Source organism: Heterodontus francisci, chromosome 11 (genome assembly GCF_036365525.1).
Source record: "Heterodontus francisci isolate sHetFra1 chromosome 11, sHetFra1.hap1, whole genome shotgun sequence".
Lineage (NCBI taxonomy): Eukaryota > Metazoa > Chordata > Chondrichthyes > Heterodontiformes > Heterodontidae > Heterodontus > Heterodontus francisci.
Window position 1 is genome coordinate 103,669,946 of NC_090381.1, and position 24,490 is coordinate 103,694,435.

The 24,490-nt window shown below is 47.4% G+C and overlaps 2 protein-coding genes across 12 annotated transcripts in view; one reads left to right on the forward strand and one right to left on the reverse strand.

Annotated features, from left to right (window-relative positions):
* The window catches only part of LOC137375436 (P2Y purinoceptor 13-like), a 57,029-nt gene extending 55,654 nt beyond the window's left edge, over positions 1-1,375 (reverse strand). For 2 of the 4 annotated variants that reach the window (XM_068042651.1, XM_068042649.1), the window contains exons 1-2: positions 1,267-1,375; positions 380-544 (exon numbers count right to left, since the gene is read on the reverse strand). The gene's annotated coding sequence lies outside the window, so the exon portion shown is untranslated. The remainder of the gene's footprint in view (positions 1-379; positions 545-1,266) is intronic. The other 2 variants (XM_068042645.1, XM_068042644.1) reach the window with 2 other exon arrangements.
* LOC137375437 (mediator of RNA polymerase II transcription subunit 12-like protein) overlaps positions 1-24,490 on the forward strand; it is a 604,549-nt gene that overhangs the window by 429,245 nt on the left and 150,814 nt on the right. For all 8 annotated transcript variants that reach the window (XM_068042658.1, XM_068042659.1, XM_068042662.1 and 5 more), the window contains 2 exons: positions 22,953-23,097; positions 23,235-23,353. In XM_068042658.1, coding sequence (XP_067898759.1) covers positions 22,953-23,097; positions 23,235-23,353 — 264 coding nt within the window. The remainder of the gene's footprint in view (positions 1-22,952; positions 23,098-23,234; positions 23,354-24,490) is intronic.

Sequence of the window (24,490 nt, forward strand, 5' to 3'; positions counted from 1 at the left end):
TGATTAAGTGGAAGAAGCAAAATGTGAGCGAGAATGAAATGGGGACATATATTACAGTAATAACTCTGAAAGTCATGTCTAGAAAATAGAAGATGATAACTGTATCATTTTGCAGATCAAGACAAATATTTTCTCTCTGAATACTTTGCACTGAACCACTTATGAATAATATATAGAATATTATCAGATTGAGCAGATGAAATAAGAAGACAGATTTATGAGCCAAAGATAAGTCTTGGAACTTGAAATGAAGCAATGAACTGGGCGAAGTCACTTGCATAATCTATACACACCATCAGCAAGCAGCTACAGATAATAGACTGCAAACAATGTCCCAAAAGACTGCAGCATTGTTGAGATTTTACTTTTTATAACTCACATTTGGGAATTTGAACTTAGGAACAGAATGATGATCCTCTTGCCCTCAGTGGGTGTTCACACATGCTCATGTATCGACTTTCTCAGCTCCCACTTCATCAAAGTTCAGTCTTTTACTGAATGGTCTCAGTATTGTCTTTTTTTTTTAAGAGATGAATTTCTTTCTCTTGTCCAAAAAGGATTAATTAAGTCAATGCAGTACAGTATTGTAGTTATTTTCTTTTACAAAAACATAGCTGCTTCAACCTTTAAAAAAGTTACAAACTGTCCTCTTTTTAAAAACTCAAAATATTCAAGACGCCCTTAGCAAGTTAACCTTTTGTGGAAATTACATGAAAATAACAAAAAGAAAGGGAAAAGTATGTAGTCAAACATCAAAATTAAATAAAATAAAAACAAGAAATGCTGGAAGCACTCAGCAGGTCTGGCAGCATCCGTGGAAAGAGAAGCAGAGACCAAAAGGTCACGATGTGGCCTGGTCCAATCTAGACCTCCTTTGTTATCTCTTGCCCCACCCCCACCTCACTTGCTTATAATCTGTGACTTTTCTGATATTTGTCAGTTCCGATGAAGGGTCACTGACTCGAAACGTTAACTCTGCTTCTCTTTCCACGGATGCTGCCAGACCTGCTGAGTGCTTCCAGCATTTCTTGTTTTCATTTCAGATTTCCAGCATCTGCAGTATTTTGCTTTTATCAAAATTAAATAGTTATCCTAATTACTGTAACTGTTAATGTCTAGCCATCCTTTACTATTGTCTGTGTTCTGTCTAATCCAGCAAACCATACCATGAATTTATACATTGATAGATTAATCCTTCCACTTAAGTGAAAATGCACCTGCTAATTCTCACTTAGGTTTCTGTCGATAAAGATTTGACTTTGTTACCTTCTTTCCCCTTGCCCAATGTTTCGGTTTGATGAGGTTGTCGTAAGTGTAAAACAGTCTGATGCCAAAACGAGAAGGAGTCTGTTTAAGTTGAAGTCTTTGCGAAAGAGTTCCTCTTCCATCTGAGGCGATGGTACTTATTTAATCTTTGGGGGAGGTCGACTGCCTCACGAGTTGCAAGTTTTATCATAGCTTCTGCTTTCCTGCTCTGATTGTGTAACTTGGATAAAAATACTTTCCTCCTGTTGTGTTCAGTCCCTAGGCTGGGGCCATTGATCAGTTGGATATTTGTTTTAAAATTCTGAAAATATCACTAAGTAGACGGAGTTCTGTAAAACTGCTTTCCCATCCAATTCTCTCTCCTCTCTTTTTAAGGCATCAATTCATGTTAGAGTGCAGCTCTCTGTCCTCTGTCACTGGGGCTCAAGTAATCAGTCTTGTGATCAGTGTACGGATGTAGACAGTTAAGTGTCAAAAGTTCTTTGCAGGAACAAGCTTTAACCCGTGGTGAATAGAATAATGATAAAATTATTTTATTATAGTTTTGCTATCTGGGCATTAAATTAGGAGTGTTTAAAAGTCATTGAGATTAATGACTTTCTGTTAAATAAATGTACCTTCTCCCCAGTCTGATCTGAGTTAGCTGATCTCACCACTGTTAAAACACAGAATCCTGGAGCTAAAGAAGATGATATCAGTCAGGTTTCTGGCAGTGGAAAATGCACATGTGTGGGCATCAGGTGGCAATAGGCCCAGACTTAGCTCTGAAGTGTCTCAATATCTTGCCAACATGCACAATCCAGGCTTGCATTTGAAGAATGACCACTTGGGGAAATACTGGAGGGTTGCGTCAAAAAGTGATGGGGTACAGTGACTTGGTGGATATGATACTAAACTGGCAAATCCCACCACAGCAAAGCATAAAATAGTCAATAAATTTGGTAAATTTAAAAAAAACAGCTGGCTCACTAATACCCTTCAGGGAAAGGACCCTCTCTGTGTAAGTGAATGAATGCCTGCTTTTGTGGCAGCTGCCTTCATTTTAAGACATTCCACTGTCCCTGAACCCTCTGATCCTGCGAAGATAGTGTCTGATTAAATCCTGGGAGAATGATGCTGTGGCTTTCGGATACCGGCTGAACACCACTGCTTCAACAGAATCATTGCACAGCTTGTGAACGGAATTCAGGATGAACGTTTCAGGTCCCTGCCCTGGTCTGGTGCTGTGCTGCTACTTAAACCAGCAATGATCTTGCAAACAAGTAGGCTCCTTGCACTTGTTGGAGATGAGGTTGGAGGGGGTCAGAAATTAGGGATTTAAAAAGATGGTAGTGAAGAAAAGAAGTGGCTGAGTTTCTTAATTTTGTTCTCCAGGATAATCCTGATTTTGGCAGAGGAGAGTGTGATTCATCAGATTTGATGTGATCCAGCCAGACCTAGTGAAAGATAGTTAAACCAGTTGCGCATCAGATGAATTCAAGTCTGCGCCCTTTGGACTTGAGGGAATGAAAATAGGACCCAGACTGGAGGATCAACTGGCATGGAAGTGAATAAAGGTTTTAACTGGTGGCGGGGGCATCAAAGGTGGACACAAGGATGTTTAGTCTGGTTAGCAGCTGCAGAAGTATTGTGGCACATGGAGTAGGTAGCTGGGAATGTAAAAGTGCAGTTGTATCACCCAGGATGCCAAGAAGGCCCCTCTGCTCCTCTTCAAGTAGTGCCATTGTTTCTTTAACTTTGAACAGGTAGATGAGTCAGTTTTGGCAATGGTTGCATTTTTGTAAACAGAAGACTGTTAATGTTACTGGTTCTGTGTGGGGATTGGAGTCCTGCAGGGATCAGTGTTAGGGCAGGTGCTGTTCATCATCTTTAACAATGATCTGGATGAAACGTGGAATTATCTGCAAGTTCACAGATGATACAAAGATATGTGTGGGAGTAAGGACCTTGGATGAGAAAAACAGATTGCAGCCAGATGTAGATGTGATGTGGGAATGGAAAATGTATTTTAATTGAGATAAATGTAGAGTATCCAAGACTTCTTTTTCTTAAATTGGCCTTTCCACCCCCCCCCCCCCCCCCCCTCTCTTTGTTTCTTTTAAGAGATTGCATGATTGGCACGGAGCTGGGAGAATGACAGTCAGGTGGATGGAGATGTGCAGAGGGTACACAGTGCCAGGATGAACCAGGTGGTCTTTACCCGCCTTTTTATTCATATGTTTTGTATCTGAAACACAGTGCATCCAATAGTAAAGCACTCCCTCAGTGTTGCTCAGAGGTGTCCGCTCGATTGTGCTACAGTGGGATGTGCACCCATGGCCGCCTTTCTCAGCAGGGAAAGCGATGTCACTGAGCAAATCTGGTGTTCAGGTAAATTTGAGTTTATGGATAGATGACGCACCAGTGTCTTGCAGCTTGGGAGTTAATTGATCGTTCACTGGTATCTCAAAATGTGAAATGGATGTATTGTGTCAATTCCATTGTAACGACTGCATTTTGCAGCAGCCCAAAACAAATGAATTGGTCTGTCTGCAGTGAGCTATGACCCGTATTTGAACCTTGAACTTTGAGGCTTTTGCAATGATTACCATTTATTCATTAATTATATTGATGGACCCGACCATGAAGGTGGGAAGGCTTTTAAAACATTGCAACTTGTGTACTGCTGTGCAAAATATGCATCACTAGTGCTGTCTCTTGTCATTGAGCAGCTTGGAATAACTGCTTTTTGTTGTGGGATGACCTTAAGAGAGAGGACCACATTAAGAAGCTGTCAGTGAAGGTCACCGGAGGAAGTATTGTCATGTCACATGACCAGGGGATTATGGGTGTAACCCGACAGAGTGAAATGTGTTTAGATGTGGCTCATGTTTTATATATACATACATATATATTTGCATGTGTATGTTCTAGTTAAGTTATAATAAAAACCCACATTTTCTTTGGATATTATTTGTAATCCTGTGAGTTTTATAATAGTTTGCATATCAAAGGAACAAGTAATAGTACATGGTGGCAACGTTTAATTTTCTTTTTCTGAAGAACACACTGAGAGAACAAGGGACAGCAGATTGCTTACCTGGAGTGCTTGAAGATCCTGGAGAGCACCTGACAGAAGACCCCACAGTAGCGAACTAGCTATGGACAGGAGCCCAGGAGGTGTTGAAACTCTGAGTACAGCAGGCAATTTGCCAGGGCATCAGAGCTTTTAATTGGTTTGGCAATGGCTCAAAAGATTTGAAAAGCAGTAGCTGAAGCCATCACTGCTTCAGTTTTTTTTTGCTTTGTGAGCGGGGCCTAAGCCGAAAAGAGCAGGAAGAATTCAGTAGTGCCACTGGAGGTCCACAGCACAGTATAAAAAAAAAAAAAAAAAAAGGCTGGTTGTGGCAGCTACTGGTACTGCAAACTGCAGTGCCCTGCATGGAGTAAAAAAAACTCAGTTTTAAAAAAAGTTTACAGTTTTTAAAAAAAAAAAGCTGCATAAACAAAGAACTGCCCTCTCTGTTTAAAAAAAAAAGATGCAGTCTCATTATTAAAGGAGCAGGCCTGCAGAAAACAAATCCATCTAAACAAGAAAAAAAAAGGGTGATGGTGAAAGGGAGAACATGTAAAAATTTCCTATATTTATTTTTTAAAAAGCCTTTTCATTGAGACAATAGCTTGCAGATATCCAATTATAGATTGGAAGGCATCGACATAGCATCTGAATTTAACTGTTTTGACAGCAACTGGAACTGTGTTTCCTGGAAGTGAGCAAACCAGAGAAACAAGCTAACAAGATTTAAGGTCACACTGGACAACGGATCAGTACATCAGGATTGTCAGCTGAGCATCAGAAGGACCCTAGCAAGCTATGGACATTCCTGGAGCAGCAATTCGAGATGAAGGTAAATTTCCGAGTACATAGACTTGAGCTTATGACCTACCGGCAAAGGCAAGACACGTACACTGACCAGTTTGTTGCAAGGTGCCGAGACAAAGCTCAAAAATGCGACTTTACAGATATTGAATTGTCAGAATGGTAATCACATCTACCCCAATAGAGGCCTTTCAAAAAGACCTGCGAGAAAAGAAGAAAGGGCACACCATAGATGCCCTACTCAATGATGGAAGGAAATTTGAAGCCATCATGGTTGGGCGCCAATAGTTACGAGCATTGGGGATGGCTACGACAGTTAGTATGGTAACCAAGGTTCAGAAGTCGGCTAAGCCTTGTGGTAAATGTGGCCTGACTCGCCCAATTCGCAGTTGTCTGGCATACCAGGACCAGTGCAAAGCTTGTGGCACGCGCGAGGATATTGGACAAGGCAGTGCAAAAAGGCCGTGCTCAGATACTGTATACAGGAATTGTGGCAGATCACATGCAGAGAGAGTGTATGTAAGACAGGATGGCAAACGCAACAAAAGGTATGCCAACACACAAAAAAAGTCCAAGTAGGTACATAAGGTCAGCAGAGAGACAGATTGTCAGGAGGACATGGAAGAAGAACGCACTCGTATGAACAGCGAGCAAGCATTTCACATAATAAAAGCAAAATACTGCAGATGCTGGAAATGTGAAATAATAAACAGAAACATCCACAGATGATGACAGATCTGCTGAGTATTTACAGCATTTATTATTTTATTTAAGCATTTCACATAGTTAATTTGGATCAACATGTCAATGCTATTATGCAAAACTGAAGTCAATGGGAATTGGGGGATAACTCTCCCTTGGTTGGAGTCATACCTAGCGCAAAGGAAGATGTGGCTGATGGAGGTCAGGTCATCTGAGCTCCAGGACATCACTGCAGGAGTTCCTCAGGGTAGTGTCCTCGGCCCAACCATCTTCAGCTGCTTCATCAATGACCTTTCTTCAATCATAAGATCAGAGGTGGAGATGTTCGCTGATGATTGCACAATGTTCAGCACCATTCACGACTCCTCAGATACTGCAGCAGTCTGTGTAGAAATGCAGCAAGACCTGGACAATATCCAGGCTTGGGCTAATACGTGGCAAGTAACATTCGCGCCACACAAGTGGCAGGCAATGACCATCTCCACAAGAGAGAATCTAACCATCTCCCCTTGACATTCAATGGCATTACCATCGCTGAATCCCTCACTGTCAACATCCTGGGGGTTACCATTGAGCAGAAACTGAACTGGAGTAGCCATATAAACACCATGGCTACAAGAGCAGGTCAGAGGCTAGGAATCCTGAGGCGAGTAACTCACCTCGACTCCCCAAAGCCTGTCCACCATCTACAAGGCACAAGTCAGGAGTGTGATGGAATACTCTCCACTTGCCTGGATGGGTGCAGCTCCACCAACACTGAAGAAGCTCGACAACATCCAAGATAAAGCTGCCCGCTTCATTGGCACCCCATGCACAAACATTCACTCTCCCCATCACTGACGCCCAGTGACAGCAGTGTGTACCATCTACAAGATGCACTGTAGCAACGCACCAAGGCTGCTTAGACAGCACCTTCCAAACCCTCGACCTCTACCAACTAGGAGGACAAGGGCAGCAAATGCATGGGAACACCACCATCTGCAAGTTCCCCACCAAGTCACACAGCATCCTGGCTTGGAACTATATCGCCGTTGCTTCACTGTCGCTGAGTCAAAATCTTGGCACTCCCTTTCTAACAGCACTGTGGGTGTACCTACCTCACATGGACTGCAGTGGTTCAAGAAGGCAGCTCATCACCACCTTCTCGAGGGCAATTAGGGATGGGCAATAAATGCTGGCCTGGCCAGCGATGCCCACATCCCATGAATGAATTTAAAAAAATCTGAGGTATTGGCTTCGATCAGGATTATGTGTCAGCAGAAGAGTGGCAAGCATAAGCTCACAGTAAACATTGATACTGGAACAAGTGCAAATATTCTGCCCATCCATATACTGAAGGACATGTATCTAAAGGAATGGGAATCTATGGTACGATTCACCACGGCTAGGCTGACTGGAGAACTGTTGCAGACAATCAAGTGGATTAGAACGATAACCTGACAGTGCATCTATGGGAGCTCTGAATGGCTACCTCAAATGTTTTATATTGTAGATACAACTGAACCAGCTGTTGCAGAACTTCCAGTATGCCTAGATATACGTATTGTCGCAATAAAAAAAATTCAGTAACACACCAAAAATGGTAAGAAATATCCAGGTCGAGCATATCTGGTTGGTCCATGTAAAGAACGACACAAAGGCTGGGAGTCTTTACACAAAGAAGTGATATGCCCAGGAGACTCTCCTCAGGCTTCAATTTGTTGCAGCAACTACCTTGAGATCAGAGGGAATGCCGGTGATTGGTGTCGTTACATCATTCAACTATTGTAAGCCTCACAGGACTAGAAGTAATATCCAAATAAAATGTGTGCTTTTGTTGTAACCTAAGTAGAACGTGTATATACAAACAGTTACTGCACGAGCCACGTCTAAACATATCTCACTGTCGGGCTGCACCTACATCCAGAGGCTATGTGCACAGAGGAAGAACATGCTAACCAGAGTCTGAGGAGGAGTCATGATGAGTTCAGCTCTGGGAAGAGGTTGATGATAACAAGATCAGGATGAATAAGCAAACCTCCTCTATGTTTTAGAGCAAGGTTGTCCAACCTGTTCGGGCGCAGGTGCGCATTACACTTTATGGTTGGCCCTGGGGGCCAGTGAGCAAATTTGTAAAGATAAAGGCATTAAACATTTATCTTATAAAAACAACAAATGTGCATTTTTGTGAAGAAGCTCTCGATGAGATGAATAATTTAATGGCTTACTTTCTCATCGCTGTATTGCAAACTGAGTTAGTGACATACTTGACGTTACTTTTGCTTGCATAAGTAGTCAACGTCTGCCCACACATTTGATGTAGCGGTACAGAGTATTTTGGATAGATGTCCGTCTTTCAGCAGAGACCTTGATCTCTGTCCTCCCCACCACCCCCCCCTCGCTGCGCTCTGTATGTGTGTCTCGTTCTCTCTTGCCCCCCCACCCGCCCTCCCCTCTAGGACTAGGGGACACAGATTGAAAGTTTTGTGCAAAAGATGCAGGGGGAATATGAGGAAGCACTTCTTTAGGCAGCAGGTGGTAATGACTTGGAACTCGCTGTCAACAAGCGTGGTGGAAGTGGAGACGATCAATGACTTCACAAGGAAGTTGGATGGCCACCTGAGAGAAATAGACTTGAAGGACGACGGGGATCAAGCAGGGGAGTGGGACTGACTGCAGAGCTCCATAGAGAGCCAGCATGAGCTTGATTGACAGAATGGCCTTCTTCTGTGCTGTAAGTAAAGGACTCTTTGACTTCCTCTCCCCCTCCCCTCTCTGTCTCTTTCTTTCCCCCTCTCTCTCTATCTGTCCCTCTCTGGCTCCTTCTCCCCCTCATCCTGTCCCTCTCCACCCACACACTCTCTCTTTCTCTTTCCACCTCTCCTCCCTCCCTCCCCGTGTCTCCTGTGTTCCCCACTCCCGGCTCAATGTTCCCCGCTCACTCTTTAGCCTCTCCCCATCTCTCTATCTCTCTGTACCCGCCCCCCCGTCTCTCTGTACCCGCCCCCCCGTCTCTCTGTACCCGCCCCCCCGTCTCTCTGTACCCGCCCCCCCGTCTCTCTGTACCCGCCCCCCCGTCTCTCTGTACCCGCCCCCCCGTCTCTCTGTACCCGCCCCCCCGTCTCTCTGTACCCGCCCCCCCGTCTCTCTGTACCCGCCCCCCCGTCTCTCTGTACCCGCCCCCCCGTCTCTCTGTACCCGCCCCCCCGTCTCTCTGTACCCGCCCCCCCGTCTCTCTGTACCCGCCCCCCCGTCTCTCTGTACCCGCCCCCCCCGTCTCTCTGTACCCGCCCCCCCCGTCTCTCTGTACCCGCCCCCCCGTCTCTCTGTACCCGCCCCCCCGTCTCTCTGTACCCGCCCCCCCGTCTCTCTGTACCCGCCCCCCCGTCTCTCTGTACCCGCCCCCCGTCTCTCTGTACCCGCCCCCCGTCTCTCTGTACCCGCCCCCCCGTCTCTCTGTACCCGCCCCCCCGTCTCTCTGTACCCGCCCCCCCGTCTCTCTGTACCCGCCCCCCCCGTCTCTCTGTACCCGCCCCCCCCGTCTCTCTGTACCCGCCCCCCCCGTCTCTCTGTACCCGCCCCCCCGTCTCTCTGTACCCGCCCCCCCGTCTCTCTGTACCCGCCCCCCCGTCTCTCTGTACCCGCCCCCCCGTCTCTCTGTACCCGCCCCCCCCGTCTCTCTGTACCCGCCCCCCCCGTCTCTCTGTACCCGCCCCCCCGTCTCTCTGTACCCGCCCCCCCGTCTCTCTGTACCCGCCCCCCCGTCTCTCTGTACCCGCCCCCCCGTCTCTCTGTACCCGCCCCCCCGTCTCTCTGTACCCGCCCCCCCGTCTCTCTGTACCCGCCCCCCCGTCTCTCTGTACCCGCCCCCCCGTCTCTCTGTACCCGCCCCCCCGTCTCTCTGTACCCGCCCCCCCGTCTCTCTGTACCCGCCCCCCCGTCTCTCTGTACCCGCCCCCCCGTCTCTCTGTACCCGCCCCCCCGTCTCTCTGTACCCGCCCCCCCGTCTCTCTGTACCCGCCCCCCCGTCTCTCTGTACCCGCCCCCCCGTCTCTCTGTACCCGCCCCCCCGTCTCTCTGTACCCGCCCCCCCGTCTCTCTGTACCCGCCCCCCCGTCTCTCTGTACCCGCCCCCCCGTCTCTCTGTACCCGCCCCCCCGTCTCTCTGTACCCGCCCCCCCGTCTCTCTGTACCCGCCCCCCCGTCTCTCTGTACCCGCCCCCCCGTCTCTCTGTACCCGCCCCCCCGTCTCTCTGTACCCGCCCCCCCGTCTCTCTGTACCCGCCCCCCCGTCTCTCTGTACCCGCCCCCCCGTCTCTCTGTACCCGCCCCCCCGTCTCTCTGTACCCGCCCCCCCGTCTCTCTGTACCCGCCCCCCCGTCTCTCTGTACCCGCCCCCCCGTCTCTCTGTACCCGCCCCCCCGTCTCTCTGTACCCGCCCCCCCGTCTCTCTGTACCCGCCCCCCCGTCTCTCTGTACCCGCCCCCCCGTCTCTCTGTACCCGCCCCCCCGTCTCTCTGTACCCGCCCCCCCGTCTCTCTGTACCCGCCCCCCCGTCTCTCTGTACCCGCCCCCCCGTCTCTCTGTACCCGCCCCCCCGTCTCTCTGTACCCGCCCCCCCGTCTCTCTGTACCCGCCCCCCCGTCTCTCTGTACCCGCCCCCCCGTCTCTCTGTACCCGCCCCCCCGTCTCTCTGTACCCGCCCCCCCGTCTCTCTGTACCCGCCCCCCCGTCTCTCTGTACCCGCCCCCCCGTCTCTCTGTACCCGCCCCCCCGTCTCTCTGTACCCGCCCCCCCGTCTCTCTGTACCCGCCCCCCCGTCTCTCTGTACCCGCCCCCCCGTCTCTCTGTACCCGCCCCCCCGTCTCTCTGTACCCGCCCCCCCGTCTCTCTGTACCCGCCCCCCCGTCTCTCTGTACCCGCCCCCCCGTCTCTCTGTACCCGCCCCCCCGTCTCTCTGTACCCGCCCCCCCCGTCTCTCTGTACCCGCCCCCCCCGTCTCTCTGTACCCGCCCCCCCGTCTCTCTGTACCCGCCCCCCCGTCTCTCTGTACCCGCCCCCCCGTCTCTCTGTACCCGCCCCCCCGTCTCTCTGTACCCGCCCCCCCTGTCTCTCTGTACCCGCCCCCCCGTCTCTCTGTACCCGCCCCCCCCGTCTCTCTGTACCCGCCCCCCCCGTCTCTCTGTACCCGCCCCCCCCGTCTCTCTGTACCCGCCCCCCCCGTCTCTCTGTACCCGCCCCCCCCGTCTCTCTGTACCCGCCCCCCCGTCTCTCTGTACCCGCCCCCCCGTCTCTCTGTACCCGCCCCCCCGTCTCTCTGTACCCGCCCCCCCGTCTCTCTGTACCCGCCCCCCCGTCTCTCTGTACCCGCCCCCCCGTCTCTCTGTACCCGCCCCCCCGTCTCTCTGTACCCGCCCCCCCCGTCTCTCTGTACCCGCCCCCCCCGTCTCTCTGTACCCGCCCCCCCCGTCTCTCTGTACCCGCCCCCCCCGTCTCTCTGTACCCGCCCCCCCCCGTCTCTCTGTACCCGCCCCCCCCCGTCTCTCTGTACCCGCCCCCCCCCGTCTCTCTGTACCCGCCCCCCCCGTCTCTCTGTACCCGCCCCCCCCGTCTCTCTGTACCCGCCCCCCCCGTCTCTCTGTACCCGCCCCCCCGTCTCTCTGTACCCGCCCCCCCGTCTCTCTGTACCCGCCCCCCCGTCTCTCTGTACCCGCCCCCCCGTCTCTCTGTACCCGCCCCCCCGTCTCTCTGTACCCGCCCCCCCGTCTCTCTGTACCCGCCCCCCCGTCTCTCTGTCCCCGCCCCCCTGTCTCTCTGTCCCCCCCCCGTCTCTCTGTCCCCCCCCCGTCTCTCTGTCCCCCCCCCCGTCTCTCTGTCCCCCCTCTCTGTCCCCCCCCCCCGTTTCTCTGTCCCCCCCCCGTCTCTCTGTCCCCCCCCCGTCTCTCTGTCCCCCCCCCGTCTCTCTGTCCCCCCCCCGTCTCTCTGTCCCCCCCCCGTCTCTCTGTCCCCCCCCGTCTCTCTGTCCCCCCCCGTCTCTCTGTCCCCCCCCGTCTCTCTGTCCCCCCCCGTCTCTCTGTCCCCCCCCGTCTCTCTGTCCCCCCCCGTCTCTCTGTCCCCCCCCGTCTCTCTGTCCCCCCCCGTCTCTCTGTCCCCCCCCGTCTCTCTGTCCCCCCCCCGTCTCTCTGTCCCCCCCCCGTCTCTCTGTCCCCCCCCGTCTCTCTGTCCCCCCCCCGTCTCTCTGTCCCCCCCCCGTCTCTCTGTCCCCCCCCCGTCTCTCTGTCCCCCCCCCGTCTCTCTGTCCCCCCCCCGTCTCTCTGTCCCCCCCCCGTCTCTCTGTCCCCCCCCCGTCTCTCTGTCCCCCCCCCCGTCTCTCTGTCCCCCCCCCGTCTCTCTGTCCCCCCCCCGTCTCTCTGTCCCCCCCCCGTCTCTCTGTCCCCCCCCCCGTCTCTCTGTCCCCCCCCCCCCCGTCTCTCTGTCCCCCCCCCCGTCTCTCTGTCCCCCCCCCCCCGTCTCTCTGTCCCCCCCCCCCCGTCTCTCTGTCCCCCCCCCCCCCCCCGTCTCTCTGTCCCCCCCCCCCCGTCTCTCTGTCCCCCCCCCCCGTCTCTCTGTCCCCCCCCCCCCCCCGTCTCTCTGTCCCCCCCCCCCCCGTCTCTCTGTCCCCTCCCCCGTCTCTCTCTCTCTGCCCTCCCCCGTCTCTCTCTCTCTGCCCTCCCCCGTCTCTCTCTCTCTGCCCTCCCCCGTCTCTCTCTCTCTGCCCTCCCCCGTCTCTCTCTCTCTGCCCTCCCCCGTCTCTCTCTCTCTGCCCTCCCCCGTCTCTCTCTCTCTCCCCTCCCCCGTCTCTCTCTCTCTCCCCTCCCCCGTCTCTCTCTCTCTCCCCTCCCCCGTCTCTCTCTCTCTCCCCTCCCCGTCTCTCTCTCTCTCCACTCCCCCGTCACTCTCTCTCTCTCCACTCCCCTCCCCCGTCCCTCTCTCTCTCTCCCCTCCCCCGTCTCTCTCTCTCTCTCTCCCCTCCCCCGTCTCTCTCTCTCTCCCCTCCCCCGTCTCTCTCTCTCTCTCCCCTCCCCCGTCTCTCTCTCTCTCTCCCCTCCCCCGTCTCTCTCTCTCTCTCCCCTCCCCCGTCTCTCTCTCTCTCTCTCTCTCTCCCCTCCCCCGTCTCTCTCTCTCTCTCTCTTTCTCCCCTCCCCCGTCTCTCTCTCTCTCTCTGTCTCTCCCCTCCCCCGTCTCTCTCTCTCTTTGTCTCTCCTTCTTCCTGTCACACAGCTGCAGAGAGCAGAATGCTGTCAGTTTCACAATTGACAGCCGCTGACATCGGGATCAGCCATTTTCCAACAGACTCCGGGTTTTCCAGTGGGTTTTGAAAAAAAAAAGTCTGAACCCGCAGGAAAACCCCGAGTCTGTTGGAAAATGGCTATTTCCGATGTCAGCAGCTGTGAAACTGACAGCGATGTTTTTTATTGTTTTTAAAAAGGCTGTTCTGTAAGAATAAGACAAACGGAAATTTCTCATCTCCAGTCAGGGTGAGGATGAGGAATGGCCCCTGGAACAGTTGTACACCCACGGGCCGGATGGAAATGTTTGACGGGCAGGATCCTGGCCTGTGGGCCATATGTTGGACTTCCTTGTTTTAGAGAGTGTTAAACTTGCTTATTTGTAAACAGCATTTTGTTTTAATCATGTATAGTTATTCTGAAGCACAACATCATTTTTTATTGTACATATGTTGTTTTCCTTGGAAAAAAGGGGGATGTTGTGGGATGACCTTGAGAGGTCCACCTGAAGAAGCTGTAAGTGAATGTCATCGGAGGATATGATGTCGCATCACACATGACTAGGGAGTTGTAGGTGTAGCCGACAGAGTGAGTTAGATGTGGCTTATGCAGTAACTGTTTGTATAACATGTTCTAGTTGTTATGATAAAAACCCCATTTTCTTTGCATAGTACTTGTAGTCCTGTGAGTCTTAGAATAGTTCACATATCAAAGGGACAAGTAACGTTACACTCTTGCGATCAGTTAACTGAAATGAATTCAAAGCATATTTTCAAATCCAGCACAAAAGACTGTTGCATGCATTATTTCATAGGACCCAGCTGATATTTTGTCATCTTATTACTGAACCACATCCAAAAATATGTCTGAGGTTTTCTTCAGTTGTACTCTATATTGAACAGCATACATCACATATTTACCTACACATTTTGTGCTATTGTTTCCTGCCACAATAACCCATTGTGCAGTTGGTCTGGCCTCTGGCGAGAAGACCATTTCTCGCATTTTAACACTATAAATCCTGATGTATCTTTTAAGGAATATCTCTCTCTATCTCTCTTGCTCTCTCTATCTCTCTTGCTCTCTCTATCTCTCTCTCTCTCTCTCGCTGTCTCTATCTCTCTCGCTCTCTCTATCTATCTATTTATCTCTCTCGCTCTCTCTATCTCTCTTGCTCTCTATCTCTTTCTCTCGCTCTCTCTATCTCTCTTGCTCTCTATCTCTCTCTCTCGCTCTCTCTATCTCTCTCTCTCTCTATCAGACACACTGAAAAAGTACTTGTCATATATTTTTCTTTTATTTGGCTCCAAACGCACAATAATGATACAAATTTCATCAAAGTACATCATTGTGTGGTAAAATGCAATTACGTTTCATTATTAAGATGATAACATTTGGCTCCAATTCACCTTTACATGTCATGGTAATAAAGTACCATTCAGAAGTTAATGATCCTATAAAAGGACCCATATTCTTCACCCAGTTTATTTTTTGTTGGCCGCTTCCAGATTGCACGTTTAATAGAGCCTGTCTTGATCTTTGAGGAGTTGGCATAATCATATAAGAACATGAAAAAAATCTGAGTGAGTAAAGGCTATTCTGCCTAGTGAACCTGCTGCATTTAAAGCCCATAAGTAATCTAGATGGAAGTCCTTTCAGCAACTTTCCCTGTGTAACAAAAAAAAAATCAAGCAGTGCTATTAATATCAGGAATTGTAAAACACCATTTCCAGCATATGTTGGTCCTACCTCTACTACCAGCCCCTTTCAAAGTTGTCAGTTGATCCCAAAGGAACTATTTCCTCTGAGAATTTGCTGCATATGTCAACTATTTTATAAGGGGTGAAAAAATCTTTTACTCATCTGTTAGTTGGCTCCCGACTTTAAATTTCATATTTGTCCTATTCTCATTGGTCAAGTTAAACAGTTTTCTTACTTCAATCCTTTGTTATATAACAGACATGTGCCAAGCTTCTACTCACTCTCCTTCCAAGTTGGTATAACTTTAGTTCCTTGAGTCTTTATTTCCTATATCAGTTTCATTTTGATCGCGTCCTGAGTGAGCAGCACTTTTGTGACTTTACTCATTTCAATGCTGTTTGGCCACTGTGTTGCTTTTTAAAATTTGTTCTTGCGATGTGGGTAAGGCCAGCATTTAATGCCCATCTTTAATTGCCCTTGTCCTTGTATACAGCAAAAAACGAATTCTTCCCGTTTTCCCAAAGCCTTGCTGAAAAGATAGCGTACCTTTTTAACATGTAATTTCATAATATTTCCTTCCTTGAATTATAGGGAATAACTCCTATCTGAGAGCAATTGCAAAGCAATAATCTCATTGAAGCATTCAGACTATAGAACCTTGAGCAATTTCAGCTTTGAAACTGCTCATATCGTATAAATAATGGAAGGGTCATGAGTGAGATTTTTTTTTTAAACTTTGTTTTTTGACTTTATTTCCAGGAGAAGTTGCTGTGCTTGGCATTAGTAATGATTGAGATCACCAGCACTGTGATATTAAGAATAATGAAGGCTTGTATTAATATAGCACCTGATCATGTTGCTCCGAAAGGTCTCAAAGTGTTTCACAGACGTTGAATTATTTTTTGGAGTGTGGTGACCCTTCTTATTTAGGCAAAGATGTTATGTAGGAAAATTAGCAGGTTGCAATGAATGGCAATAGCACAGCCGCCATATTTTGTACAATTATGTGTACCTTTTCTGTAACAAAAAAAGGTTATCCAGTCTGCATTGAAATACTGGAGAGAATGAGGTGGATCTGACTTTCAGTACAACTGGGTGCTACATTCTAACTGTGCGTTGGTTAATGTTAAACATTGGTTTCAAGCAGTGGTTCTGGAAGTGCAGAAATCTGCGAGGGTCCTCCCAGGTGATTCATGGTCTGGTCCAAAATGCAAGGCACTGTTGCACAATGCCATGGCTGAGGCCATACAGAAGAACTCTCATCCCCACCGCTCGCATGATGTCACACTACCAGACCGCATGCAAGGCATGGGTTGTCATGAGCGCGAGCAACAGCCATGTAGATTTATGTTACTGTAATAACATACAACTGCGAGGTAGGATTTTCAACACTTGTGGCTCTGAAAACAAAGAGGAACCCGGCTGAACATGGAGCATGACTTGAGACTGAAGCTTTCCAGCTTGGAACCTGGCATCTCCTCATTGGTGTTTTATCAACAGCAGTACCGTTCTTTCCATTAATTCTATTGAGCTTTTTTTGCGGTTGCAAGTGAAAGCGGGTGAGGTAGGATGGGTAGGTGGTCAACAGGGTCTTTTGCCCTGCCTAAGTAGTCTGCAGACGAAAAACGTTTGAGAACCTCTGGTGTAAATGATGGACCTGTCTTGCTTTGATGGACAGTATGGCAGAGCAGTATCATGCTTTTTGGGGTACTTTGGTCACTTTCCTGATCTTAGAATCGTACAGCATGGAAGGAGAAATAGAGAGAGGGAAAGGAAGATTGGATTAGGAGAGGGGGGTGGGGAGAGAGAAAGAAACAGAACCAACAGATTAAGTTTTAAAAATCTCTAACAATTTACTGGAATGAGGCTTCACAGTTTAAATTGTGCCCTTTCTCGGCTGGAGAGGTTGTTTGGCGTTGTTGGGACATAAATTTCCTCATTAAAATGTACTTGACCATTAAATAGAAGTCTTAACTTTCTGTAGCAAATTTAATTGGCAATTAATGTGCAAGTGCAGCAACTTCATGAAACTCATGGGGAGGTTGAGGGTGATCTGCCGTTTTGTTAAGCTAATGGCGGGCCAGTGCAAACTGCCAGCAATTTGAAGCGATTTGCAATTCATTGGATATCTCTTCCTCGCCAGAGATTGCTAGACAGTGTATACAATAATAACAGTGAGTGCCATTAAACGGTCCTTTATTCTGGCAGCAAATTCAGGGCCAAAACACCTACTCAATGGCTTTACAATTGATTGACAGTTAATTCACAGCAGACTTGCAGTTGTAAAGTTAGAAAACTAGGCTAAATTTTCAGTTTGATAAAAATGCTCTTTCATACTACTTACCCTCTATTTACCACTGGATTCCCACTCTCACCAAATTCCCTTTTTAAAGTCTTCACTCCATTAGAAGTTCACTTACCCAGTTCATTATGTGCTCTTAGAGATATACCCAATAATAAATAGCTTTCATATACAGACCAGTTTAAATTGTTCTTCAACTTCCAACCACATACTATCTAATTTAAAATTTAGATAGTGACTTACAGTTGACTGACAACTTGCATTTTTAATATTGGTGAACTTAGTCAAATTTCAGTTTGATTCAAAAACATACTTTCAGTACTTCTTACCCACTACTTCCCATTGATAAATCTGATTGATCCCTGTACAAAAATTGGAGGCTGCTGGCTTTGTTATTTCTGCGGTTTTCCCCAACCCTGTTCCCGTATACACTGCAAAGGCTGTGGGTCTTGACAGCATCTCGACTGTCATACTTTTCTTATTCGTTTGGGGGATATGGGCATTGGTGGCTAGGCCAGCATTTATTGCCCATCCCTAATTACTCTTGAGAAGGTGGTGTTGAGCTACCTTTTTGAACTGCTGCAGTCCATTTGGGGTAGGTACACCCACAGTGCTGTTAGGAAGGGAGTTCCAGGATTTTGACCCAGTCACAGTGAAGGAACGGCGATATAGTTCCAAGTCAGGATGGTGTGTGACTTGAAGGGGAACTTGCAGGTGGAGGTGTTCCCATGCATCTGCTGCACTTGTCCTTCTAGGTGATAAGAGGTTGTGGGTTTGGAAGGTGCTGTCGATGGAGTCTTGGTGAGTTGCTGCACTGCATCTTGTGTATGGTACACACTGCTGCCGCTGTGCGTCAGTGGTGGAGGGAGTGAATGTTGAGGGTGTTGGATGGGGTGCCAAACAAGTGGGCTGCTTTGTCCTGGATGGTGTCGAGCTTCTTGAGTTTTGTTGGAGCTGCACTTATCCAGGAAAGTGGAGAGTATTCCATCACACTCCTGACTTGTGCCTTGTAGATGGTGGACAGGCTTTGGGGAGTCAGGGCGTGAGTTACTCGCCGCAGAAGTCCTAGCCTCTGACCTGCTCTTGTAGCCACAGTATTTATGTGGCTGTTCCAGTTCAGTTTCTGGTCAATGGTAGCCACCAGGATGTTGATAGTGGGGGATTCAGCAATGGCAATGTCATTGCATGTCAAGGGGAGATGGTTAGATTCTCTCCTGTTTGAGATTATCATTGCCTGGCACTTGTGTGGCACGAATGTTACTTGCCACTTATCAGCCCAAGCCTGGATGTTTTCCAGGTCTTACTGCATAAGGACATGGGCTGCTTCAGTATCTGAGGATAGCATTGTGCAATCATCAGCGAACATCCCCACTTCTGACCTTATGATGGAGGGAAGGTCATTGATGAAGCAGCTGAAGATGGTTGGGCCTAGGACACTACCCAAATGAACTCCTGCAGTGATATCCTGGGATGATTGAGCTCCATCAGCCACAACCATCGTCCTTCGCGCTAGGTATGACTCCACCCAATGGAGAGTTTTCCCCCTGATTCCCATTGACTCCAGTTTTGCTAGGGCTCCTTGATGCCATACTCGGTCAAATGCTGCTTTGAGGTCAAGGGCAGTAACTCCCGCCTCACCTCTTGAGTTCAGCTCTTTTGTCCATGTTTGGACCAAGGCTGTAATGAGGTCAGGAGCTACGTGACCCTGGCGGATCTCAAGCTGAGCGTCAGTGAGCAGGTTATTGCTGAGTGAGTGCCACTTGATAGCACTGTCAATGACCCCTTCCGTCACTTTGCTGTTGATCGAGAGTGGACTGATGGGGCGGTAATTGGCCGGGTTGGATTTGTCCTTTTTATACACAGGGCATACCCGGGCAATTTTCCACATTGCTGGGTAGATGCCAGTGCAGAACTGGCCATGCCCCTAGCCAAGAAAAATAAACAAATAAAAAAGAATGATAATTTTTACTGTAATGCTCATGTTGAGTGCTGTAGTTTGAACGTTTTGTTTAAAACATTTTTTGAAACCGAAGTACCAGAAGGGAAATGATGATCTGGAGTGCACGACTGGAAAGGGTGGCAGATTCAATCATAACCTTCAAAAGGCAATTGGATATATGTTGAAAAAGGGATAATTTTCAGGTTACTGGAAAAGAGCAAGGAATAAATTGGTAGCTCTTTTGGAGAGACAGCACAGGCATGATGCACCGAATGGCCGCCTCTATCCTGTATGATTCATTTCAAATCTGGAGGCAAATGAGGTACTGGTGGGAATGCTCATTGAGTGCTGGAGATCCCCAGGACATTTATAGAGACAGCCCTGCTTCAATATTATCAATGTTAAATATTGGTTTGAGCACAAGCAATTATAGGTGGTCCTTTTATGCTCATAGTAACTAACAATATTATGAGCCTTTATAGGCCATCCCTTATCCTGTATAACTTAGGCAGTTGGATTGAGTCAGGTTCAGTCAGGCAATCTGCAAGATGGAGTTTGTAGCTGGAAGTTAATCTCCTGAATGCTGTGCATATAAAGTTGGTTAAATCTTAAAATCGATTCCTGATTTTGATTCGTTATTGGATTAAAATGAACCTTAAAACAAGTTCAGTGTATAAGGCTTGACCATTCAATTTCACCATCTCAGTAATATCAGTTGCACCATAATTGTTTAATCATTTTGTTATATATAATAATTTTTAAATATATCGACCTATACCTCTTGATTATAGTTACTCAACCCATAATTCAATTTCCAATCTTACTAAAAGGCGAACAAAACAGAATTCAACTCTTTTTGTTTTCATAAAGCCTGAGATTTTTAGCTTAATATGTATTTTGGTCGGCTTGAAGTGGTCAGACATTACTTCATTCTGAAAGCGGAATGGTTGATTGTTCCCTAATTTACCTCATCCGTATTTTTAAGTTGTTTTGCACTAATAAGGAAGTTAGGCATTGGCACAGCACTTTCACTCTTCTATCAATTAAAGGGCTAGGATAGTCGTGGGCAGTGCTGTCCAGTTGAAATCGTTGACTAGCCATGTGCATGAATTTTAGTAGAAAACACCTTCCATGCATTCTCACAAGACAGGTAAATGCTCTTCACATGTGGGTATTTACTTAACAAACATCTATCACCATTTAGTAGTCAAGGAGCTAAAGTATTCACATCATCTTTTGAAAAAAATCTGCATTTTATCTTGCGATTTTACCAATGAACGCACAAAAAGGTACAAGCACACATTGTGTGAATGAGTATTGCCATCACGTGCCTAGTAACGGTGTCCATTACTCATTTTCATTTGCTACTCAGAAGTGCAATTAACCACACCTCGATTCTTAAAAAGCTGAATGTGGGTTTGGGCTGACCTATCAACAACACTAGCCTGAGAGATCTCAGTGGTGGGGTGACTCAATAGAGGCCTTTAAAAGGGGTTTGATGGAGTCGACATAAGCAAGATGTTTCCATTTGTTGGGGAGTCCAAAACTAGAGGACACAAATGTAAGATGGACACCAATAAATCCAAAAATGAATTCGAGAAACTTCTGTACCTAGAGTGTAGTTAGAATGTGGAACTCGTTACCACAAATAGTAGTTGAGGTGAATAGCGTAGCTGCATTTAAGGGGAAGCTAGATAAGTGCATTCAGGAGAAAGGACTAGAAGGATATGCTGATAAGGCCAGATGAAGAGGGCTGGGGGGAAGCTGCTCATATGGAGTATAAACACCAGCATGGACCAGTTGGGCCGAATGGCCTGTTTCTACGCTGTAAATTCTATGTAAAAGGGAGGGTACCATCAGTGGAAAGCACTTATCTTTTTTCTCTCTCTTTTGTGCCCTGCCAAGCTTGGTATCTGTATAATGCCAAAAGATGATGCATAATATTATTGCTGATGTTGAATTTCCCTCCGGTCTGGATTTACCTTCTCAGAGCTGAAAGCAGAACATTGCAGGTTTATCTATGCGTGGCTTTGTAGGGTATCTGGAACTGGGAGGTTGGCATAGGCCTCGACACCAATCCAGCGGTAGCTGAATTGGAAATGTTAGCACTTCAGGATTTGGAGGGGAGGGGTTTTTTTCAGAGGAGGATTATTTTGCTTTATTTTAGCCTGCTGGCATTTTTCTGAATTTTACAATGGTGCAGCTGTATATTTGTTAACACAACATTTTCAGAGGCCGACGTTCATTCTGTTTCTGTCCACTGCATGAGGTGAACTGAGATTTCTTGAAGAGAAATGCTACTTTTTTTTAAATTAAAGCTGCACTGCACCATTGCGCCAAATACAGATTACAGTTCAAGAAGAAGGAATACCAACACATTTTCAGGTCAACTTAGGATGGGCAATCGATGCCGGCCTTGCGGGCAATATCCATATCACAAGAAAAAAAGAAGGAAAAGACTTCCATATATTTTCTCCCATGCTTCTTGTAACAGAATCATAGAATGGTACAGCACAGAAGGATGCCATTCAGCTCATGGTGCCTGTGCCAGCTGTTTAGTAGAACTATCCAATTAATCCCACTCCTCTGCTCTTTTTCCCTTCGCCCTGTAAGTGTTTTCCCTCTCCTGTACTATCTCCTCTATGGGAGAAGATAGGACTTGTGAACTCTCTCCAGACCACTGTTTATTGTAACTGCTGGCTAAGAGTTTCAAGGGTAGCCTGTAATACTGCTTTCTGTGGCGTTTATTTCCCTTCCTGCTCGAAGCATCTGGCTGCAGCTCTCTATCCTCCTGAAGAGAACAGGGGAAATTAGGATAAAAGCAAAATACTGCAGATGCTGGAAATCTGAAATAAAAACGCAAAGGTGCTGGAAATACTCAGCAGGTCTGGCAGCATCTGTGGAGAGAGAAGCAAAGTAAACGTTTCAGGTCCGTGACCTTTCATCAGAACTGGCAAAGGTTAAAAAAGAATTGGGTTTTAAGCAGGTGAAGGGGAGGGGGGCTAGGGAGAAATCAAAGGAGAAGCTGTTTGATAGGGCAGAGGGCAGGAGAGATTAAATAACAAAGCTGTCCTGGGACAAAGGCAAAGAGTGTGTGAATGCTTGTGGTGAGAGGCAAAGCATTAGTCCAGAGAGAGTGTTAATAGAATAATGAGCAGCTCTGGATACATGAAAACAGGCACATGATTAAAAAATAAAATATTAAAAGAAAGGCCAGTCATGCGCTGAAGTTATTGAACTCAATGTTCAGTCTGCAAGGCTGTAGAATGCCTAATCGAAAAATCAGATGCTGCTCCTTGAGCTTGCCTTGATGTTGACTGGAACACTGGAGCAGGCCAAAGACAGAAATGTTGGCATGAGAGTAGGGGGGGTATGTTGAAATGAGGAGAAATGGGGAAATTAGGACCCCGACGTCCAAGGCATCGAGAGCGTATTCCCCCCCCCCCCCCATTTCTTACTGCCCCCTCTATCCTTGATAGTGTTAGCTTTAGTCCTGGAATACAAAGGGAAGGCCTCTGATATGCCAGAGGAAAGATGGGCCTCTTTATTTAAAAATAACTGTGTCTGTTGCTCTTATTGCCATTGTGTTGCAGTGCATAGAAAATTGGGAGTGGTGTTAGTTCTGTTAATCAACCCACAGTTACATTATTATACCCCATTACTGCCAGGTAAAACCTAACTGGTTAACAATCTCATCCCAGTAGCATCCTCTCAGGTAGAGTTTATTGATTGACGTTGATTTTCACAAATATGGGGTATAATTTCCTCTAGTTCGCTGCTTAACTTGTTTGAAATAGATGGACTACCGACTGTGCTAAAATTGCACGCAAAGGATCTTCATGCGAACATGCTAAGCAATGAAAGTTAAATGCCAACATATTAGTTACCAGAAATGTTGTATGGATTTAGTTAACATGCTTTGATCATTAATCACAGGATGAGACTTCAAGTCACGAATGCAATCAGAGAATGATTCTTCTCTATGGAGTGGGGAAGCAAAGGGATGAAGCCCGGCACCAGCTGAAAAAGATTATCAAAGATATCCTGAAAATACTGAACAAGAAAAGTACAGCAGAAACCAGTGAGTCACGTTTTACTGCCCTTAACCGTACCGGCAGTTTCATACTGCAGTGATTTTTATCCTCTGTATAATATTTTGCCACATTTAATGAACTTGTTAATGTATTGTTTTGCTGTCATTGTCTTCTGTCTGTGAAGCTGGTGATGAAGGACAAAAAGCGAAGAGGATCAAACAGGAAACCCCTCTAACTCTGGAGACTATTTTTGCCAAACTTCAGCAACTGTCCTATTTCGACCAACATCAGGTGACGTCTCAGGTGCGCAGGTGCTGTTTTCTACTCCCACTGCTGTGTGCTGTTAACATCAGGAGGTTTACCCACTAACACCAGGAAGCTTCTGTTGACTGTTGACACTCATTTAGTTATTTTGTTCTCTTAGTTAGCATGTATTTGTCAGTCTCAAAGTATTTGAGTCCTGGTGTTTTCTCCCATTGGCACAACTAGAAAATGAGGCTTAGGTTTTCTTGGAGAGCATGGATGTAAGATTCTCATCCAGAAAGAGCACTCATCACAAATTCAGGCGCAAGCCGCCTGTGATTTCTATACATAAATATGTCCTGGGGCACTGAAGAGGAAAATTTGGTTCCGAATGACTGTTACAAACAAAGCCACAAGATTCACAAACACCACCAACTAATCACCTTTTGCCAAGTTTAAAAAAAATTATTTCAAGGGATGTGGGCGTCGCTGGCAAAGCCAGCATTTGTTGTCCATCCCTAATTGCCCTTCATAACTGAGCGGCTTGCTCAGCCATTTCAAAGGGCAGTTAAGAGTCAACCACATTGCTGTGGGTCTGGAGTCACATGTCGATCAGACCAGGTAAGGACAGCAGATATCCTTCCCGAAATGATATTAGTGAACCAGCTAGGTTTGTACGACAATCGATGATAGTTTCATGGCACCATTCCTGAGACTAGCTTTCAATTCCAGATTATTATTGATTAATTGAATTTAAATTCCACCAGCTACCATGGTGGGATTTGAACCCGTGTCCCCTGGGTCTCTGGATTACTAGTCCAGTGACATTACCACTACATCACTGTCTCCCAGAACTGCAGACGGATAAGACAGTTGATGGTATTACTGGCTTCTTATAAATTTATTGAAAGCCTTAACCATTACCTCTGCACCATATGGTAGAAAATAGCTGGCTTATGTATGCAATACAGTTCTTGCTGTTTACATCATCCAAGCTATCCCAGCATAAAATTGCAAGTCTATAGCAAAAGAGCAGGAGAGTGGGATTAATTGGGTAGCTCTTTCAGACACGATGGGCTGCATGGCCATTCTGTATTGGGCAAATGACATTAACAGTTTGGCCGTTTTCATTGAGTTCAATTACACAGGCACCACTTATAACATGCTAAGCAGGCTGGCTATTTTGGAGCTAATCAA